We start from the raw sequence: 18,691 nt of genomic DNA on the forward strand, positions 1-18,691 counted from the left end.
TCATTGGGTAAGAAAGCCTCTTGCATATGTTGGGCTTGATTTGCAAAGAGAGCCACCTAATTTACACATGCAGGAGAGCACGAACAAATTGACTTTGTGTGCATGTGGCCAATGAGATACATCACTGTCCATTTGTGCACACAAATACCTGCTTTATGGGCATTGCCACAGTAAACACACATATGCAATTGTAATTACTTTTTGCACATGCCGTTGCAAATCTGACTCTTTGAACACCAGGCCTTTCCTTAAAAATGAAATATTCACATTTACAAATTATTAATTTTAAACCAGTTATATCTCTACTACAAGTATATGCTCTGTCATGACTTCATGGGCTTGTCTACACTGCAGGGCTATGGCCGTATAGCTATGAGGTCATAACCCTAGTGTTGATGCATCCTATAAGATTTTTTTGCCTCTGTTATGATTTTTTTGCCTCTGTCTTCACAAACACGGTCAGCTCCCAGACTGCTGCACTGGGCAGCACAATATGGGGAGAAGGTGACCAGCCCTCTGTGGAGAAAGAAGTGGTTTGGGACTATTTAGAAAAACTGGACGTGCACAAGTCCATGGGGCCGGATGCGCTGCATCCGAGGGTGCTAAAGGAGTTGGCGGATGAGATTGCAGAGCCATTAGCCATCATTTTTGAAAACTCATGGCGATCGGGGGAGGTCCCGGATGACTGGAAAAAGGCTAATATAGTGCCCATCTTTAAAAAAGGGAAGAAGGAGGATCCGGGGAACTACAGGCCAGTCAGCCTCACCTCAGTCCCTGGAAAAATCATGGAGCAGGTCCTCAAGGAATCAATTATGAAACACTTAGAGGAGAGGAAAGTGATCAGGAACAGTCAGCATGGATTCACCAAGGGGAAGTCGTGCCTGACTAACCTAATTGCCTTCTATGATGAGATAACTGGCTCTGTGGATGAGGGGAAAGCAGTGGATGTGTTATTCCTTGACTTTAGCAAAGCTTTTGATACCGTCTCCCACAGTATTCTTGCTGCCAAGTTAAAGAAGTATGGGCTGGATGAATGGACTGTAAGGTGGATAGAAAGCTGGCTAGATCGTCGGGCTCAACGGGTAGTGATCAATGGCTCCATGTCTAGTTGGCAGCCAGTTTCAAGCGGAGTGCCCCAAGGGTTGGTCCTGGGACCGGTTTTGTTTAATATCTTTATTAATGATCTGGAGGATGGTGTGGACTGCACTCTCAGCAAGTTTGCCGATGACACTAAACTAGGAGGCGTGGTAGATACACTAGAGGGTAAGGATTGGATACAGAGGGACCTAGACAAATTAGAGGATTGGGCCAAAAGAAACCTGATGAGGTTCAACAAGGGCAAGTGTAGAGTCCTGCACTTAGGACGGAAGAATCCCATGCACAGCTACAGACTAGGGACCGAATGGCTAGGTAGCAGTTCTGCAGAAAAGGACCTAGGGGTCACAGTGGACGAGAAGTGTGCTCTTGTTGCCAAGAAGGCGAACGGCATTTTGGGCTGTATAAGTAGGGGCATTGCCAGCAGATCGAGGGACGTGATCATTCCCCTTTATTCGACATTGGTGAGGCCTCATCTGGAGTACTGTGTCCAGTTTTGAGCCCTACACTACAAGAAGGATGTGGAAAAATTGGAAAGAGTCCAGCGGAGGGCAAGAAAAATGATTAGGGGTCTGGAGCGCATGACTTATGAGGAGAGGCTGAGGGAACTGGGATTTGTTTAGTCTCCAGAAGAGAAGAATGAGGGGGGATTTGATAGCAGCCTTCAACTACCTGAAGGGGGGTTCCAAAGAGGATGGAGCTCGGCTGTTCTCAATGGTGGCAGATGACAGAACAAGGAGCAATGGTCTCAAGTTGCACTGGGGGAGGTCTAGGTTGGATATTAGGAAACACTATTTCACTAGGAGGGTGGTGAAGCACTGGAATGTGTTACCTAGGGAGGTGGTGGAGTCTCCTTCCTTGGAGGTTTTTAAGGCCCGGCTTGACAAAGCCCTGGCTGGGATGATTTAGTTGGGAATTGGTCCTGCTTTGAGCAGGGGGTTGGACTAGATGACCTCCTGAGGTCCCTTCCAACCCTGATATTCTATGATTCTATGATAAGAAAACTACCTCCCAAAGAGATGGTAGCTACATTGATGGGAGCATTCTTCCATTGGACCTGGCTGCATCTACCTTGGGTGTCAGGATAGCATAGCTATAGCGGTCAGGGTGTAGATTTTTCACCACCCTCAGCACTGTAGTTATGTCAACCTAAATAGACTAGGTCTAAGGCTCTTGGTTGATCAAAGGCATTGCCACCTGTGTCTTTCAAGGATATTAGGAAGCAATTACCTAGTAATCAAAAGTTTATTCAATGGAATGGTTAAATATTAGGCTGTATTCAAAATGTGTGTTCCTTCAAGAAGCATTTTTTTAAATCTTGCATCCATCTAGCACCTTGCATCCCAACCAAAACCAAAGCACTTTACAAACTTTAACTGGGATAAAAACCCATAGGCTTGAGCCTGCAAAAGCCCTTACTCCTGGGAGTAGGCTTTACTCATCCAAGTAGTCACACTGACTTCAATAGGACTAAGCATTCAGGTTGATGGGAGTTGAAAACATTTATACCAGGGCTGAATTTGGCCCAAAGAGAGGTTAAGTGATTTATTCAAGGCCAAACAGCAAGCCAATGGTAACAGGACCAAATTCTGATCTCATTGCAAATCTGGAGTAACTTCATTGGAGAGTGGAAGTATAAATCCAGAAGGAACAGTTGTGAAAGTTATAAGCTTGCAAAACCAGGGGAGTACTGCTAATATTGTTAATTTGTTTCTAGTAGGGCCCAAAATGTGCAATCTCCAAATACAACAAAGGGCACAATCCCTGCCCTGAAAAGCTTGCCTTCTAAAAACACAAAACGGAGTTGAAGGGCAAGAAAAAGAGGTTCAATGTATGAGTAAAATGGTCAGATGGGAATTGGCAACATCCTCATTAAACAACATTTTAAGAACATTTGCATTATAAGAAATACCAACCCCACAACTTAGCCACAATCAGCCAGTTTGTTTCTTGTAGGCATTAGGGTAGAATGTTGGTCTACAGGAGAGACTTGAATGGGAAGGAAGTGACTGTGGACCACCTCAGGAAGGACACTCCTTGCATAGGGGATAGTGTGGAAGAAAGCATAGGGATGCTGGTGGAAGATGCAGACAAATGGGATGTCCAGGTTGTCGTCACAGGCAGAATATTGGGATGGGAATAGGGGTATAATGGAAACTGTTCTGGAGCCTAACTATATTGGGAGATGCCTATAAGTGCCATAATACATATGTGGAACTAACAAAGAGCAATACACTGCCCTGGATTCATGGCAGAACTCCCCAGATTGGGTGTATATGTCTAAGAGCAGGCTGTGAAATTCCAAATCATTCACTGGCAAATATGCTTGTCATTTCTGATTGAGAGTGAACAGGGACTAAGGCAGTAATCTGAAAATAATAATGCTTTATTTGATTTTTGTTACATCATCATAAATGTTCTCTGTTTTCAGAAAACAAAGCCCTAATTTGGAAAATAATGCACATACAAATCTCCTACAAGTATTAAGTATACAGAAATATACAAAGCTTAATGTATCATTAGAATGCCCCACATCCTAAAGTTGGTACTCAGGTCTATTGTGCCAATGAGTACGAACTACAAAGGTAACAAGCAACCTGAAAAAGACCAGGTTTATATATATCTACAACAGTGCAAATATATCACGGTGCGCAGGCAACAATTGTCTCTAAAGAAGCATAACAAAGTTGATTCCTAGTAATGCATCTTGCATCACAGAAACAAGAGAGAACAATTACATATTAGATAGACAGTGTATGCACACCTCTGCACACTGATTTAAAATGTTACTTGCATTGAATCTTGCGTTTTTTTAAAAAAATTAAATAACAATAACAAATTCAAGGGCAATATCTCACTACAAGTTCAACTGACTGAGATCAGGTATTGCACAAACAGTCTAAAACAAGTTAGCTAGAGTCCCAACTACACTGTAGGACTGATTTTTTTTCTATTAAAACATATCTATAATAAAAATGATCATTTTCCTTCCCCATCAGAGGACACTACAAATGCAGTATATTAACTTTTGTACCATGCTTTATGAGCATTTTTCTGTCAGAGCATTTTTTATTTACATTGCATTGTTTTTCAAAATATTCCCATTGGTAAAGGTTGGTATAATCAGAGTTAACTCAAGCAGTCTGATTTTCTGAAGTAATGGAAAGAAGTCATTAATAGCATTTAATTTTAATGTTTTCCTAAAATAAGAATTAATGGTGCAAAATCATAGATGTCACCAAAGCACAAATATCTTTCAGAAACAAGGACTTCATATTGTCTCTACAATACACTTAAAATACATTTTAGATTTTTTGGGGGGAAGGCAGGGGGAACACCATTAAATCCAGCACTTCCATTTTCAATATTTCAATGAATTCTGCAAAGGCAGTTAAGATATTGGAATACATCTCTACCCCGATATAACACGACCCAATATAATACAAATTCGGATATATCGCGGTAAAGCAGCGCTCCGGGGGGAGGGGGGAGAGGCGGGGTTCGCACTCCGGCAGATCAAAGCAAGTTCAATATAACGCGGTTTCACCTATAACGCGGTAAGATTTTTTGGCTCCCGAGGACAGCGTTCTATCGGGGTAGAGGTGTACTTAGCATTGGCACCAAGAGCTCATTTATGCCATTCTGTTTCTACACTGTACAGTGTGACACCCAGTGAATAAGGACATGAAGTAACTTGGAGTCAAAGGGTGAAATTCACCACTGTGCAGAAGCCTAGCAGAAGGACTATGGCCCAGAGCCTCAAAGATATTTAGGTGTCTAACTCCCAAGGTCTTGATCTATGCCCCAATTAAGTCCCCCTTAAGCTGTGGATAGGCCTTGTGCTGGTCCCATGCACAGGGGTGGATTTCACCCCAGAAAGAGGATCCAATTTGATGATATACATGAAAAAGAAAAGACTTGGAAGAAAGCAAAGACCTATTGAAGGGAGACCCTTTACATGAAAACAATATTAAGTACCATACATTACACGGTGTTGCTATCAGAAGTCTAAATTAGGGCTCATGCTCTTCAGTACTTCTGTTCTTAGTGTATGTAGGTGCTGCATGGAATGTGTACAAATAAGTAGAAATGGGCCAGTGTCTGCACAGAGTTAAAACAAAGTTGTTATGGCTGAAGGTAATTACAACTCATGGACCTGTCCAAAGCACAGTAGTATACATACTAAAATCCACCTGAATGTAACACATTAAAATGATCCCTACTATATAAAAATATGATTTAAAACAGGATAGTCTGGATTCAATCCTGGAAGTTGCCAAGTATTCTGGGACCCAATCCAGCAAAGCCCTTTAGCACGTGCTTAACTCTAAGAAAACAAGATTGACCTCAATGGGATTTAACTACTAGCTCTATGTATTCACCTAACGGGGCCTATCTGGTGACATGGCAGTGACGGGGGTTATACAACATATAGATGACATGTCAGAACATCAGCCCCTGCCTACTTCTTAGTTCCAGCACGGCTTTTAAAATGTCTTCAGTATTATCATACTTTATGAATGGCACGTCACAATGTGTCAACTAGGAGAGCGCAACAGATGTACATACAGCTGAAAAAACAGCTGATAGGTCAAGGCTCCATAGCACACATACAATCTTTGTTTTCCTGCTGCCAGCAGGTATAAGGGAGCATTAAGTCAGGATTTGTCAATACACAAAGTCAATGTAAAATGCATTAGGGCTTAATGTCCCCATCGCTTGTGCCAAGGGGGTTAAGACACAGACATCATAAAACAGCAGGTCAGAGTGAAACAAAACAAGACTTCAAAATGAGTCCATGGAAGTGCTGGGTGTGCAGTGAAGGCAAGATCAAGCCCTATGTTTGCTGTGTTATCATAATAAGATTTAACATCTCATGCAAGGCTCCAGTGCAGCGCTAGGGTAAGGTCGCTGCCACTTTTAGCCAACCTATAAGCAGAATCAGAGACAAACAACACGATGTACAAATAATTCACTAATGGGATTTTAAGTAAAGGGTTGCAAAAGAAACAGAGCTCAACAATCGCTGTCAGGAAAAGACTATACTGATGTTAAAATTTAAAATAAAAGATATTCACATTTAATTGGCAAAATCAGTATAGACAGTGGCTAAAAGCAGCACAGAAATCATTTTCATTGTGGTCCCTAACTACTGGTGCAAATATTAGCGCTGGATCTTTGGGATTGGAACTCTAGGCTCTTGCTACATGCATTACGAACCGGCTTCTGCTCTTGCTCCAGTGCACTGCCAATTCCATTGTTTACCACCCAGCTATTTGTGTTCATGCTAACTCCAAAAGCATGGGCTGAACAAAAGGCAGGTCTCAATTCAGGAAAGCATCCCTGCTCAGGAAAGCTCTTAAGTGTATGTTAAATCCCACTGAAGTCAATAGGACTGAAGCACGTGTTTAAATGCTTCCCTGAATAGGGATGGATTTAAGAACATGCCGAATCAGGGCCCCAGTTGCCAGACTGGGATACCAAATTCTGCAAATGGGAGGTGTCAAGTACTGACTAGCACAGCTTAACCCTTGTGAACAAATCCAATTATCTGAAAAAGTTGGGAATCACTAAACTAATAACAGGTTTCAGAGTAGCAGCCGTGTTAGTCTGTATCCGCAAAAAGAACAGGAGTACTTGTGGCACCTTAGAGACTAACTCAAATACATTCGTTAGTCTCTAAGGTGCCACAAGTACTCCTGTTCTTTTTACTAAACTAATAACACTTCCTGCATCAGGGCCTGATCCAACTGCCATTAAAGTCAATGGTAGTCACTGTTTCCATTGGTATCAATGGGCTTAAGATCAAACCCCACACATGAAGCCCTGTTATCTTGCAAAGCCTCAAAGGACTAACTTCAACCCACTGCGTTAGCTACTTTCATAGATCCTAGTGCTGGAAGTGTCCTCTTGATTTATCCACTACGAGTCCATTGTATTTATCTGGAATTTCAGGGGGGTGAGCAAATGACAATGTTGAGGAGAGGAGAGCTCAGTGAATTGAAAAAAAAGGAGGCACATGTTTGTTAAGCCACCTGGGGGTTGCATCCCCTTCACAAGGATTTTCAGTGGGGGCTGTGTTCACAAGTTTATGATGCCTGAACTCTCCTCTTGAGCCCTGTACGGTTCCCAAATACAAGGGCCTTAGGCCAGGAGAGAAGAGGGAAATAGAATTAACACAGTATGTTTAAATATAACTCTATTATTCCACCATACTTATGACTGTAAATATGAAACACATTTTTTAGGACTGAACAGCAGTTCTGGATTTGCACTTGTTATACAGAGAGGAAAATATAAGTAGACAAACATTTTTTTGCGTAGCAAAATTATGCCATTAACAGTAGGATCTGTTTAACAGTGAGCACACAGAAAAAAATATACCTTCTGTGTGGTGGTCAGTTTCTCCCTTCCTTCCCACCCCCCAGGAGAACACTGTGCATTGTAATAAAGAGCTTAAAAGGTTATTTCCTATTTAGTCAGGGTCACTGGGGAATGAACCCATTACACAAAGGCCATGTCTACACTACAGGGACGATAATGGCATAGCTACAACGCTGTAGCTGTGCTGGCGTAATCCTGTAATGTGGACACAGTCTATAGCAATTACGGGGGAGGGATAGCTCACTGGTTTGAGCATTGGTCTGCTAAACTCAGGGTTGTGAGTTCAATCCTTGAAGGGGCCATTTAGGGAACTGGGGTAAAAATCTGTTTGGGGATTGGTCCTGCTTTGAGCAGGGGGTTGGACTAGATGACCTCCTGAGGTCCCTTCTAACCCTGATATTCTATGATTCTATGAAGGAGTTTTCCCGTCGTTGTAGGAACACCACCTCCCTGAGTGATGGTAGCTACATCGGCGGAAGCATACTTCCATCAGCCTAGTTGCAGCTACACTTGGGGTTAGGTTGGCATAGCTCTGGTGTGGATTTTTCTCGCCCCTGAGCAACACAGCTATATTGACCTAAACTATAAGTGTAGACCAGGCCTTTGATATAACAAATACACTTTTCACCATAGCCTTTGAGCCAGTGCGAAAAGGAGACATGTCAGTTTTCTGGGCAGTATGGCCCTGATCCAGCAAAGCTTTCAAACATGTGCTCCACTTTAAAGACATGAGTAGTTCCAGAAGTCAAAGGACAACTCACAAGTGTAAAGTTAAGTATGTACTTAAGTGCTTTGCTGGAATTGAGTTTATAAGAACCTCATTAGAATGGAATAGATCCATCTAACATGGAGTAGATGGGTCACCTTACACCATCACACCTTTTTCTAAATGAAAACATGGTGGTGATCAGTACAGTGTTCATTTTTGTAGTCACACAGACTGATGTAAGACTGTAGACCCACCCGCCAGTCTCCAACATAGAGTACTGTGATGGGGTGTCCTCCTACACAAGGCCTGAAGGGGTTAAGGTGGCCAGGTGGGCCAATTAATTGCCTAGGCTGCACTTGGAGGAGGAGCCAGGGAGCAGGGACTAATTAGACACCAGGCTCAGCAGGAAGGAACAGGAGGGCCTGCATAAAGCCCAGCAGCTGAGAGTAGCTAGGGGCTGCAGAGAGAGAGAGAGGATGCAGTCACTCTGAGGGTGAGAGCAGGCACGGCAGGAAGTAGCCCGGGGATACAGCAGTAAGTTTTAGGACTGTGCAGACCTTAACTGCTTGTTGTAGGTTCCCTGGGCTGGAACTCAGTATAGAGGGTGGGCCTGGGTTCCCCTACCAGCCACTGGGGAAGTGGCACCATTAAGGGGCAGTGAATGGGAAGACTGCCTGGGACAGTAGGTCCTGAGAGACTCTGATACCCCAGTAGGGGAAGACTACATTGACCTGGTCGGAGGGCCAAGCCATGAAGCAGGAGCAGTTTCCATCCTGAGACAGCGAAACACAGAGAGAGTGATAGAATGCAACAGCAGGAAGGGGAGTCGCTCTGGCAGAGCTAATCCCGAGATTTGGACAGACGGAGGCAGTGAGGAGAGCACCCCATGACAGTAACTCAGACACAAACGTTCACTGTCTCACAGACAGCATTTAACCAGCTATCCTGGTTTGCAGGGTTTCGTTAACTATATTCAAGCTTCAGCCAAAAGGAAGTATCGGAAGCATTTAATGTTTGAACTGATGCATATATGACCAAAAGTAAAATGATACAAAACCATATCCACACAGATCTGGGCTAGATAAACAAAGAACCCAACAGACTGCTAAAATCTTCTAGATGTCATTACAAAAGAAAACAGCCTTGGAGTTCTTTGCTTTTGCATTTACAGGAGGTAGTTCATGTGGATAATGAACACAATTAGCATTTTAACTATCACAAATAAGGTGGGTTTAAAAGACATTGCAAAAACAGATTTTTAAAAAAAATAAAGCAATCATCTGTGGACAGCTTAAATATTCCTGACTATCTGTGCTCTATTTTTTTTTACATAGGAATCACAGGTTTACAGTCTGACTCTGGTTTTGTCTTTTTTCCTTAGTATTACAATTTCTGAGTCTGAGACCATCTCATCAAGTAAAGCCCCAGAATTCTAAATTTAGATAGTGTATCACTATGATTATTTTTTTTTAAATATTATCCATCCCTATTAAAAAAAAATACGTCTTTTCTTGAGAATCAGTAAGCTTACAGACTTTGGGTTTGGATGGATAATTCTTGTGGAAGAGAGATCCAAAGTGATACATAAAAAAATTTCAAAGATGACACGCTGAATTTAAAATAAAGTGATAATGCTACTTTCTTTGCATCCCCCCACGCGGTACTTGACTGACTGTTGATCAATAATCACCAGCCACATAAATGTCATTGTACAACTCTGGCTATCAGGACAAACGTCGTCTTATCACAGAAATGGTTTTCATAAAGGAAAGTTCCTGAAACCAGTTTTTGTTGCAGTTACATTGTTTCACAGTTGAAACTCTACATTGTAAAATTCCCTTCTATTTTTTCTTCCTAATTAAAGCTAGAAGTGTAATGAAAATGTGACCCAATCCAACTGGACTGATTAGCTTAACACTACACATCCACTAACCCAATACAGTTCTCTATGGGCTGGATCATAACAGCGTCTGTAACTGGGCACTGGACACCAGCCTGCCACAATGAGACAATAACAAGTTCCCTCTACTGCATGTCTAGGGTTCCTCCTATTGGATAGTTTTGTTTGTTGTTCCTTTACCTCTCTGCTTGGATTTTGTATCTGAGAACAAAATAGGCAATAAGACGCAGAGAGAAGAAGAAAATTCCAAGCACAATGAAGTCCAGGTAAAGTTTGGCATTTTCTACATCCAGTTCTCTCAGGATGGCCGCTGATTTTTGAAAGTGGCAAGTATCATCTTTGTCGCAGTGAAGATCTTCTCGATCCAACCCATAGATGGAGAGAATAACGCCCTCAAACCCGTACCTAGAAAGGAAAGGATGGATTACAAGGTAAAATTCTAACCAGGGCAAGAATTTCTCATTTTTTATGATGGACTCAAGAGGGAAAACACTCATAATTAGAGCTCAGATGGTAAACACTGAAGAGTTAAATACTGTCCTCAGAGGCAGGAAGTTTTAGGCCAGATTCTCGCCTCGGTTGCATTCAAGCAAATCACACTTCAGTGGGTTTTGCATGGGTGCAACAGGATAGAATTTTGCTTTTAATAGAACATTAAAAAAAACAATACAGTCAACTTTCCTTAAAGGAGAACATTATTAAAAAAAAATCAGAATAATCTCTGTTTATATTTAAAAAACATGCTAGTGACTTTATTAAAATTGACATGGTTAATATATATATTTTTAAAGAGAAAATATACTTAGTGCCTGGAGACAGTTGTATTGTATGATGAGGAAGAAACTGGAATGTCTCATCCTAATTGTCCTCTGCACGCTTCTCGTGGCACATCCTCAGCAGGAAACTTCCCCCAGCTCCCCTGTCTAACCTGGACCTGGTCTCACTTAGGACCTGATCCTGCAAGCAGATGATCTAGCATGGATCCCTCTGTGGGACTCTGATTTCAGTGGGACTTCACATGGGTTGGACAGGGGCCTTAGGAACAAAACCATTTCTCCTCCATCCTGACATTGGACGCTAGCTACCATCCCAGTCTACACTGGCTTCTGGCTTCTGATAAGTCTCTGGATATGAGGAATGAACTCAGTCTGGTGTATTTGCAAACCAGGACAGAGTTTGACTTGGGTTGTCTTTATAGTTCTACAACCTGGAAATAAACTATTTTTCGAAACCACCTCAAACTGACTTTGCCATTATCTAGGACATATACTAAAGTTGTTTGAGTGGACATTTTCTAAGCCCCCTTAGCTCCCTCTGCAATGTCACCTTCCTGACCCTCTTCCTCTGGAGAAAACCCATTGGACACCTATAGAAGTATCATTATTGGTTAAGCTGGACAAACAGGCTTTATCCAAGAGGTCTGTCTGAACCATCAGTGAGATATGCCATGAGATACACAGTAAAATGCTAAATAGCCTCTGAAGTGAAGTGCTGGCAACCCCATTAAAGTCTTGCTATGGACACTTTGTCCTCACCTTTATATGTCAAAGCGACTGGTCCAAATTCTCTGTTGACTTACATGCTGTGCACCCTTTGAATTTAGTGGGACTGAACAAGGCATAAATCAGCACAGATATTGGCCCATTACATATAATCCATGCTAAGATTTTTCTTATTTCATGTTGGTATACATACTTTGTACAGTAAAATAATTTGGGATTGTTCTTTTACATACATTTCCTACTGGAAACATGGAAATACATCACATAAAATCCTAAAAGAATGTGCTGTAAATGTGGTAACCTTAGCATTAAAAGACAAAAAATTCCAGGTTAAGGTCCCACACGGTACCTGACATATGAGATGTAGGACATCCACTGGAGGTATGTGGGAATGGTATCAAAGCTGACAAAAAATCCTGAGAAAAGCAGGACTGGGATGGCTGTAACCGGACCCACGAATGTTGCCACCTGGAAAAAGGAGGAAACAAATGATGCCTTCTCAGACAGCCAAAGAAACATCCAGGGGTTCAGGGTTCTCCTTGCTTTTAATTTCTTCACTGCTGTTGGGGAAGGTGGTCTTTAATTCAGTAAACACTCTCTAAGGCACAAATCCTCTGTCCTGTGTCAAACTCAGATAAGCAGTTGAAGTTCACCCAGCCATGCTACAGAATGGCATTGCAGTGTCGCCCCCCTGCAACTACCCCTTCTTCAGGGCAGCAGTCATGTCAACAGCTGCTTCACTCCCTCTCTGTAGACGCTTTGGGTTATAGATCTGTTTAGTGGTGACTCTGCCTTGCCTCCTGCACATTTCTGTCTGTACTTGGATGCCACTAGTGAGAACAGCTGCAGGTCCCCAGCACCCTACCCCACTTTACACTACAGAATCACATCAGTTCTGCAATTTATAGGACATGATGCACTTGTGGGTGAGTGGGGTATAACATCCATTTGAAAGAGATGGGTGATCTGGCAACTCATTCAGTGCTGAGGTGCTTAAAGAGCTCATTCTTTCAAATGCTGTAACAACATCACTGCTTTCTCGCTATTATTTATTAATTCTTAAGCAGCTGTAAAGACACCAAGAATCGGCTAGAGAACCCCTTCTTTGCTGTTTCTTTGCAGGTGGTTCAGAGTGAGATGAGAAGTGCAAAGGAGGTCAGGGAACTTACAGCAGCAGCCGTGGCAAGAAGCCATTGGCAGGGGAAGCAAGGTTCTGGTGAGATCATAACACACAAATGCCAGTACCTGAAGCGATGTGGAGGCTGCACCTATCAGAAGACCCAATGACTGAGCCACCAGCGATGTCATTGTCCCCAGGGCCGCGAACAGGACAAATCGGAGAGCATCTGATGGCTGTGAAGTCATCCAATACACGATGCTGCAATATGCCACAGGAAACATAATCTGCAGAAAGATACATCTGCAGTTACTACATTATAGACTCAAGCCAAAAGCGATACAGAATGTTTCAGTGTTGCTGAAAGCAATATAAACACCTAGAAAGCATTATATCCTACTTAACCCATCTCTCTCATCCCTCAATGCTGTACTGAAAGTGATGATGCTCAGAGGGGAGTTAGCACATCCATCACATCCTATCAAATCTATCATGTCCTGCATGCTACCTTAGACTAAAAACACAGCTTCCACTTGCTACCAGCCCTTTGCAGCCACTAGGCACAAAAGCAAACAAAAAGCCCCTGTCTTTCTTTAGTTTATTTATTCAGGAAAGCTCAGGTTAGACACAGGATCTTGATTTCAATAAGGTCCTGCCATTTATTCCCAATGGGTGTTTGGTTTAAGTCAGGAAGCTCATACACTAACACACAGGCAGTTTTCCACCACTCTGGTATTTAAATGAGATTAAAACACTGATGAAATGCTGATATCTACTTCATTTGCAAGTGGATACAATAAAAATGCTCTGTGGTTTATTCAAAAGTATATACCTGAAAAGGGACATCAGCCATGGTTTTAGCTAGATAGTAGGCCTTCAGACTGTACCAGTAGTTCAGATGCTCTCTGAGAAATACACCCATCTCAAGAGGAACTAGATAGAATAAAAATTAATAAGCTGGTTACTCACACTGTTAGAGTGTGACATGCTTGTGCATAATAATATCCTACCCATTTGTAATTCTGAGAAGCTGCAATACTACAGTGTGTCTGGAACTCCACAACAATTGTCAGACCAGCAACACACTGAATCATGTCCCTTGAGGCACAAGAGGTCAGCCTGGAGAGCAGCTCATTGTGCACATATCTGCCAGGCTGCTCAGATGACATGGCTCTCCCTTAGAGACGCTTTGTAAACAAAAACTATGTGGTTAAAAGTTGAAAGCCACAAGTCTTCTTTCCTGTCATGGAGGGAATCTAAGATGACAGCCTACAATGTAAAACCTTGCAGGCTCTTCAAGTCCCTCACATGATTATGGTGACAGCCCTATCGTTAAAGAGTCACAAGTTAAAAAGCTTGGCGGTGTCACCCTAGTCCCTATCCATATACATTGTATACATACAACACAGGGTCACATGACTGGCATCTTCGGACCATGGCAAATTCCAGATCAGAGCTGGAAATTTTTCTCTATCCAGTGCAATTAGTCCTTGAGTCAAATGAGTGCAAAATGTACTCACTTTTATTAAAAATTAAGCCAAAATTCATACGTGGTTTCACATGAAATAGGTATACTCCAGCACTGCTTACTTCATTCCAGCTAAAATAACTTATTTACAAAAAATATAGTAACAACATGGTCAGTACTCACACGTAAGGACAGTTGGCATAAGAGCAGCAAACATAAGGAACAACATGGAAAAAAAGAGGAAGCCAGAGTTGCTTAAGACTTTCTTAGCTTCATTTCCAATCCCTAAATATAGCAAGCCTATAAGAAGTCCAATTCCAATGTGTGATGTGATCCGCAAATGTGTCAGGACCTAGGAGCAAGGAAAAGTAGTATCTCTGATCAGCATGTTTGGATCTAACAGCTACCACACTGTATGTAAAATCAACTAACAGCCTGCAAAAATCTTAACTATATCCTAAAATGAACTATTTAGAAATGGTCATTTCCCACTAGCTAACTGGGCTCCAGATAGACAAAGCTCCATTAATGGAATTTCTAGATGTACCCCGGCCAATCAGATACAAGGACCACTGGAAAACAGAATTTTGCTCTCCAGGCAAAGGCTGTAACGGAGGATGTCCCAGAATAGTGTCTGACAATCTCTGTGTAGCCACTGGCACACTTCCTCAAGAGAAGCAGACTTTTTCTCTACCTAAAAAGTAGCTGAAACACAATAGAAAGGGCTTTGAAAGAGTCAAACAAGATATTTTGAGTTTATATTGACAAAACCAAATTAATCTGACATTGATTAGCTCTTGGTATTCTCTCAGTAATTCAGTATCACTACAATAGATATGGCACCAGGTACAGAGGCCAGAAGAAAATCTAGAATAGTTACATCTTTGTGATTAAGCAAAAAGAAATTTCCTTAAGTAATAGCTATTAACTGCCCAATTTGAGCATCCCACCGGGAAGAGATGAGGAAACTATTATACAATGAGAGGGTGGTCTTTTGAAGACATCTGTGGGGTAGCCTCTGTAGATAACTAGCAAAGAAAATTAGGAGTTAAGTGGATAATGCCTAGACAGGTAATCTGGAAAATCTGAAGCCGGATATGTCTTTTTGGATGAATAATAATTCCTTGACATTAAGATTAATTATAGTGTCTTAACTAAACATTTTAATTTACCTTAATTAACTATTGGGAGCTTTGACCAATGGGGGCAACGGTCCCATGCTGGCACATGTGGAAATGCAGGCTGCAGCATTTCAAAGGGTGGTGAAGCTCCTAATCCAGCGTAGCCGTTCAGAGCCACAAAAGGAACTCTAGCTGAGTGACCTGAGAATTCCTCCGAAGATTCCTGCTGCCGTGCAGCCTCCATACACCCAAACACAGACACAACGCGCACTGCGACTTCACCTCACTAACTGGCCAGTTATATTTGAAAAGGACAAATTTATCCCAACCCTCCCCTTATGACACTGTAATTAATAACAGCCTGATTCTCCACTGCCTTGCAGTTTGCAGAATCATTTACACTGGTGCAACTTTGCATTCCCTTTGCACTGGTGTAATGACTGCACAAAGTCTAGAGTAGCAGAGAATCAGGCCCTGGATGGGATTTTTTTCAGATATTTCTCCTATCTGAATACCAGTCAAAAATGTATGATTCTCCACTCTCGTACTATAATTACTGAGACTCAGAACACAACCTCCGTGTTTTAAAGTTCTGTGCCAATCTGCACACACATAAGGTGGATGCTGAAGTTAAACCCAGGACACCACCTCACAAACACACAAAAAGTGCCCTGGGCTACAAAAGTATGTTAAAAGCAGCCTTACCGAATCCCTCATGATGGTGAGAAAAGTTCTTTTAAAGAGGATGCAGAACTGGGTGAGGCAGCTGGCTGAGAAGCTGTGACAGCCTTCTGTGGATGAAGAGTCCTGAGGTGACAGACAACACAACAAACTAAGCTCCTTGCAGAATCTTATTTACTGTTCACTAACAAGCCCCAGCTCCATGCAGCAGAACATGCACAGCTCTCCGCTACTTACTTAATATTTCGATTATTTCTCTCAACCTCCCTCCCCTTCAGTGCTTTGCATGGATTTACCTCGTCAGAGGGTCGATGCCATAAGAAGGGGTTCAGTTCATTCTCGCCACCAGCATCTCTCTTGTAGTCTGTGTCGCACATCCCTTCCCGTGCTGCTCTGACCAGCCGACTGTTCTGGTCCCCGTATTCACCAGATGCAACCTCCATCACTACATAGAGCATTTAGAGGAGATTTACTCATTCTACACCATACATTAGTCACAGGCTTGGCTATTGGGGCCTAATCCTGCAACACTGAAGTCAATGACAACTTTTACCACTGATTTCAATGGGAGCAGAAGCAGGCCTTAAATGCACAATATTTGTATGTAAAAAGCCTACATTTTTCTGCTGCTAATACTTGTTAAATACAACATTTTAAAGAAAATATAATCAATGTCTGGCTGCCTTAGTACTCATTATATGGATTGCAGACCTGTTTATTCTGGTCCCTACTGCTACTGTGAAACACTTAGCTATGACTATAGAATGATATAGTATTGTTTTCACAAGGTCTGTGGTGTTTCATTAGAAAACCATGGAAGTTTATAGGTGTGACACACATTCTGCCTTTCATTTCCTACTATTCCATAGTTTGCACTTCAATCAGAAAAAGTCACTTATTAGTCCCACCACTAGATGGCATTAAAATGATTTACAAAAAACAGGGGACTCATTCCACACTGACACAGTAAAAATATAGAAACAAAAACCAATAAAAGCCTCACTATTTCTATTTCACCCAGAAGAGCTAATCAAAAGGAAAATAAGCAAACTGGAAAAGTTATTCAATTTTCCTTACCAAAATCTGCTGGATTGTGGTAGGTTGGACAGTTTAAACCCAAATCTCTCAAATAAGGGACAAGGTTTAACACTTTCCCACGGTAAATACATTGTCCTTGACTTAAAACATAGAGCTGAAAAATAAAAGATAGAGAAAGTGAGAAAACATCAGAACCTTTGAATGTGTCTGTGACGTTGCACTCTATATGATTTTATGAAAATATGCTCATGAGTTTAAATGTAATGTAACTGGAATATGCTTCACGCAAAAGGTCTCTTGTAAGGTATCATTACAAAGCTTATGATCTACTGAGTGTGGTCATCCTATTTGTATAAATGTACCACTCTTGTATCTGAAACTAGAAATATGAAATATAATTCTGAGGGCCTATTGTAATTATGCAAAGTGTGGGCCATTAATGGTGGTTTGGAATCTTGATGACTTCCATTAACCAGGACAACTGTCTGCAGATGGCTCTGTTTTACTTGTAAGTCTCCCTGTATACGTGTGTGCTCGCAAGTGGATAATGAAGTTTTACAGTGACATGTGATCATGTCACCTGAACTGGAATCCATCTTTAACCTGGTGCTTTTCCATTGAGAAGAAGGGGGTGGGAACCCAGAGAGGGACAAAGATTCCCGCCTTATGCATGGAACAGAACAAAACGGGGAGCCATCATGAGGAATCCCCTAGCTACCACCTGAGCTGGAACAAGGACTGTACCAGGGAAGGGATTGTGCCCAGACTAGGAAGGCGTCCAGTCTGTGAAAGAGACTTATTGAAACATCTCTCAGGGTGAGATTTTATCAGTACTCAGTTGTATTACTGTATTAGGCTAGATTTGCGTGTTTTATTTTATTTCACTTGGTCATTCACTTTGTTCTGTCTGTTACTACTTGGAACCACTTAGATCCTACTTTCTGTATTTAATAAAATCACTTTTTACTTATTAACTAACCCAGAGTATGTATTAATACCTGGGGGGGGGTCAAACAGATGTGCGTATCTCTCTATCAGTGTTATAGAGGGCGAACAACTTATGAGTTTACCCCGTATAAGCTTTATACAGGGTAAAACAGATTTATTTGGGGTTTAGACACCATTGGGAGTTGGGCATCTGAGCGTTAAAGACAGGAACACTTCTGTAAGTTGTTTTCAGTTAAGTCTGCAGCTTTGGGGCACATGGTTGAGACCCTGGGTCTGTGTTGGAGCAGACTGGCATGTCTGGCTCAAAGACAGGGTGCTGGAGTCCTAAGCTGCCAGGGCAGGAAAGCAGGGGCAAAAGTAGTCTTGGCACATCAGTTGGCAGTTCCCAAGGGGGTTTCTGTGATCCAACCCGTCACAGTGTCTACCTGCTTTCTCATAGCAACTGGAGTAGTCAGTTAGTAGCTGTTTGATTTGGAAGAAAATAGCAACAGATTGAAAAGATTTGTCAACACTGAACGTGGAACTACAATTAATGGAAAATCTGCAGAATATTAGAGATGTTCAAGATATGAACTCTGCAAAACAACCCCTTCAGGGCTTGTAGTGTACTAATATAGAAACATCATAATTCATCCCTTAGACACAGGTTGGAAAGCAGGCTGGAAATGGCATTACTGTGCCATCTTATTTCCATAAATTATTCGTGTTTTTGGTATGAAGATGGGGCT

The 18,691-nt window shown here is 41.9% G+C and overlaps 1 protein-coding gene across 2 annotated transcripts in view; it reads right to left on the bottom strand.

Annotated features, from left to right (window-relative positions):
• Positions 1 to 10,264: 10,264 nt before the first annotated feature.
• LOC113406368 (ATP-binding cassette sub-family G member 1) overlaps positions 10,265 to 18,691 on the bottom strand; it is a 77,371-nt gene continuing 68,944 nt past the window's right edge. Inside the window, exons 8-15 of one of the 2 annotated variants that reach the window (XM_026650843.1) lie at positions 17,055 to 17,169; positions 16,274 to 16,422; positions 16,002 to 16,103; positions 14,359 to 14,527; positions 13,540 to 13,640; positions 12,836 to 12,994; positions 11,940 to 12,058; positions 10,265 to 10,493 (exon numbers count right to left, since the gene is read on the bottom strand). In XM_026650843.1, the coding sequence (XP_026506628.1) occupies positions 10,265 to 10,493; positions 11,940 to 12,058; positions 12,836 to 12,994; positions 13,540 to 13,640; positions 14,359 to 14,527; positions 16,002 to 16,103; positions 16,274 to 16,422; positions 17,055 to 17,169 (1,143 nt within the window). Of the gene's footprint in view, positions 10,494 to 11,939; positions 12,059 to 12,835; positions 12,995 to 13,539; positions 13,641 to 14,358; positions 14,528 to 16,001; positions 16,104 to 16,240; positions 16,423 to 17,054; positions 17,170 to 18,691 lie in introns of both variants that reach the window. The other variant, XM_026650842.1, reaches the window with a different exon arrangement.

The sequence above is a fragment of the Terrapene carolina genome, unplaced genomic scaffold, assembly GCF_002925995.2.
Source record: "Terrapene carolina triunguis isolate 2854851 unplaced genomic scaffold, T_m_triunguis-2.0 Scaffold30, whole genome shotgun sequence".
In the NCBI taxonomy this organism is placed as follows: Eukaryota; Metazoa; Chordata; order Testudines; family Emydidae; genus Terrapene; species Terrapene triunguis.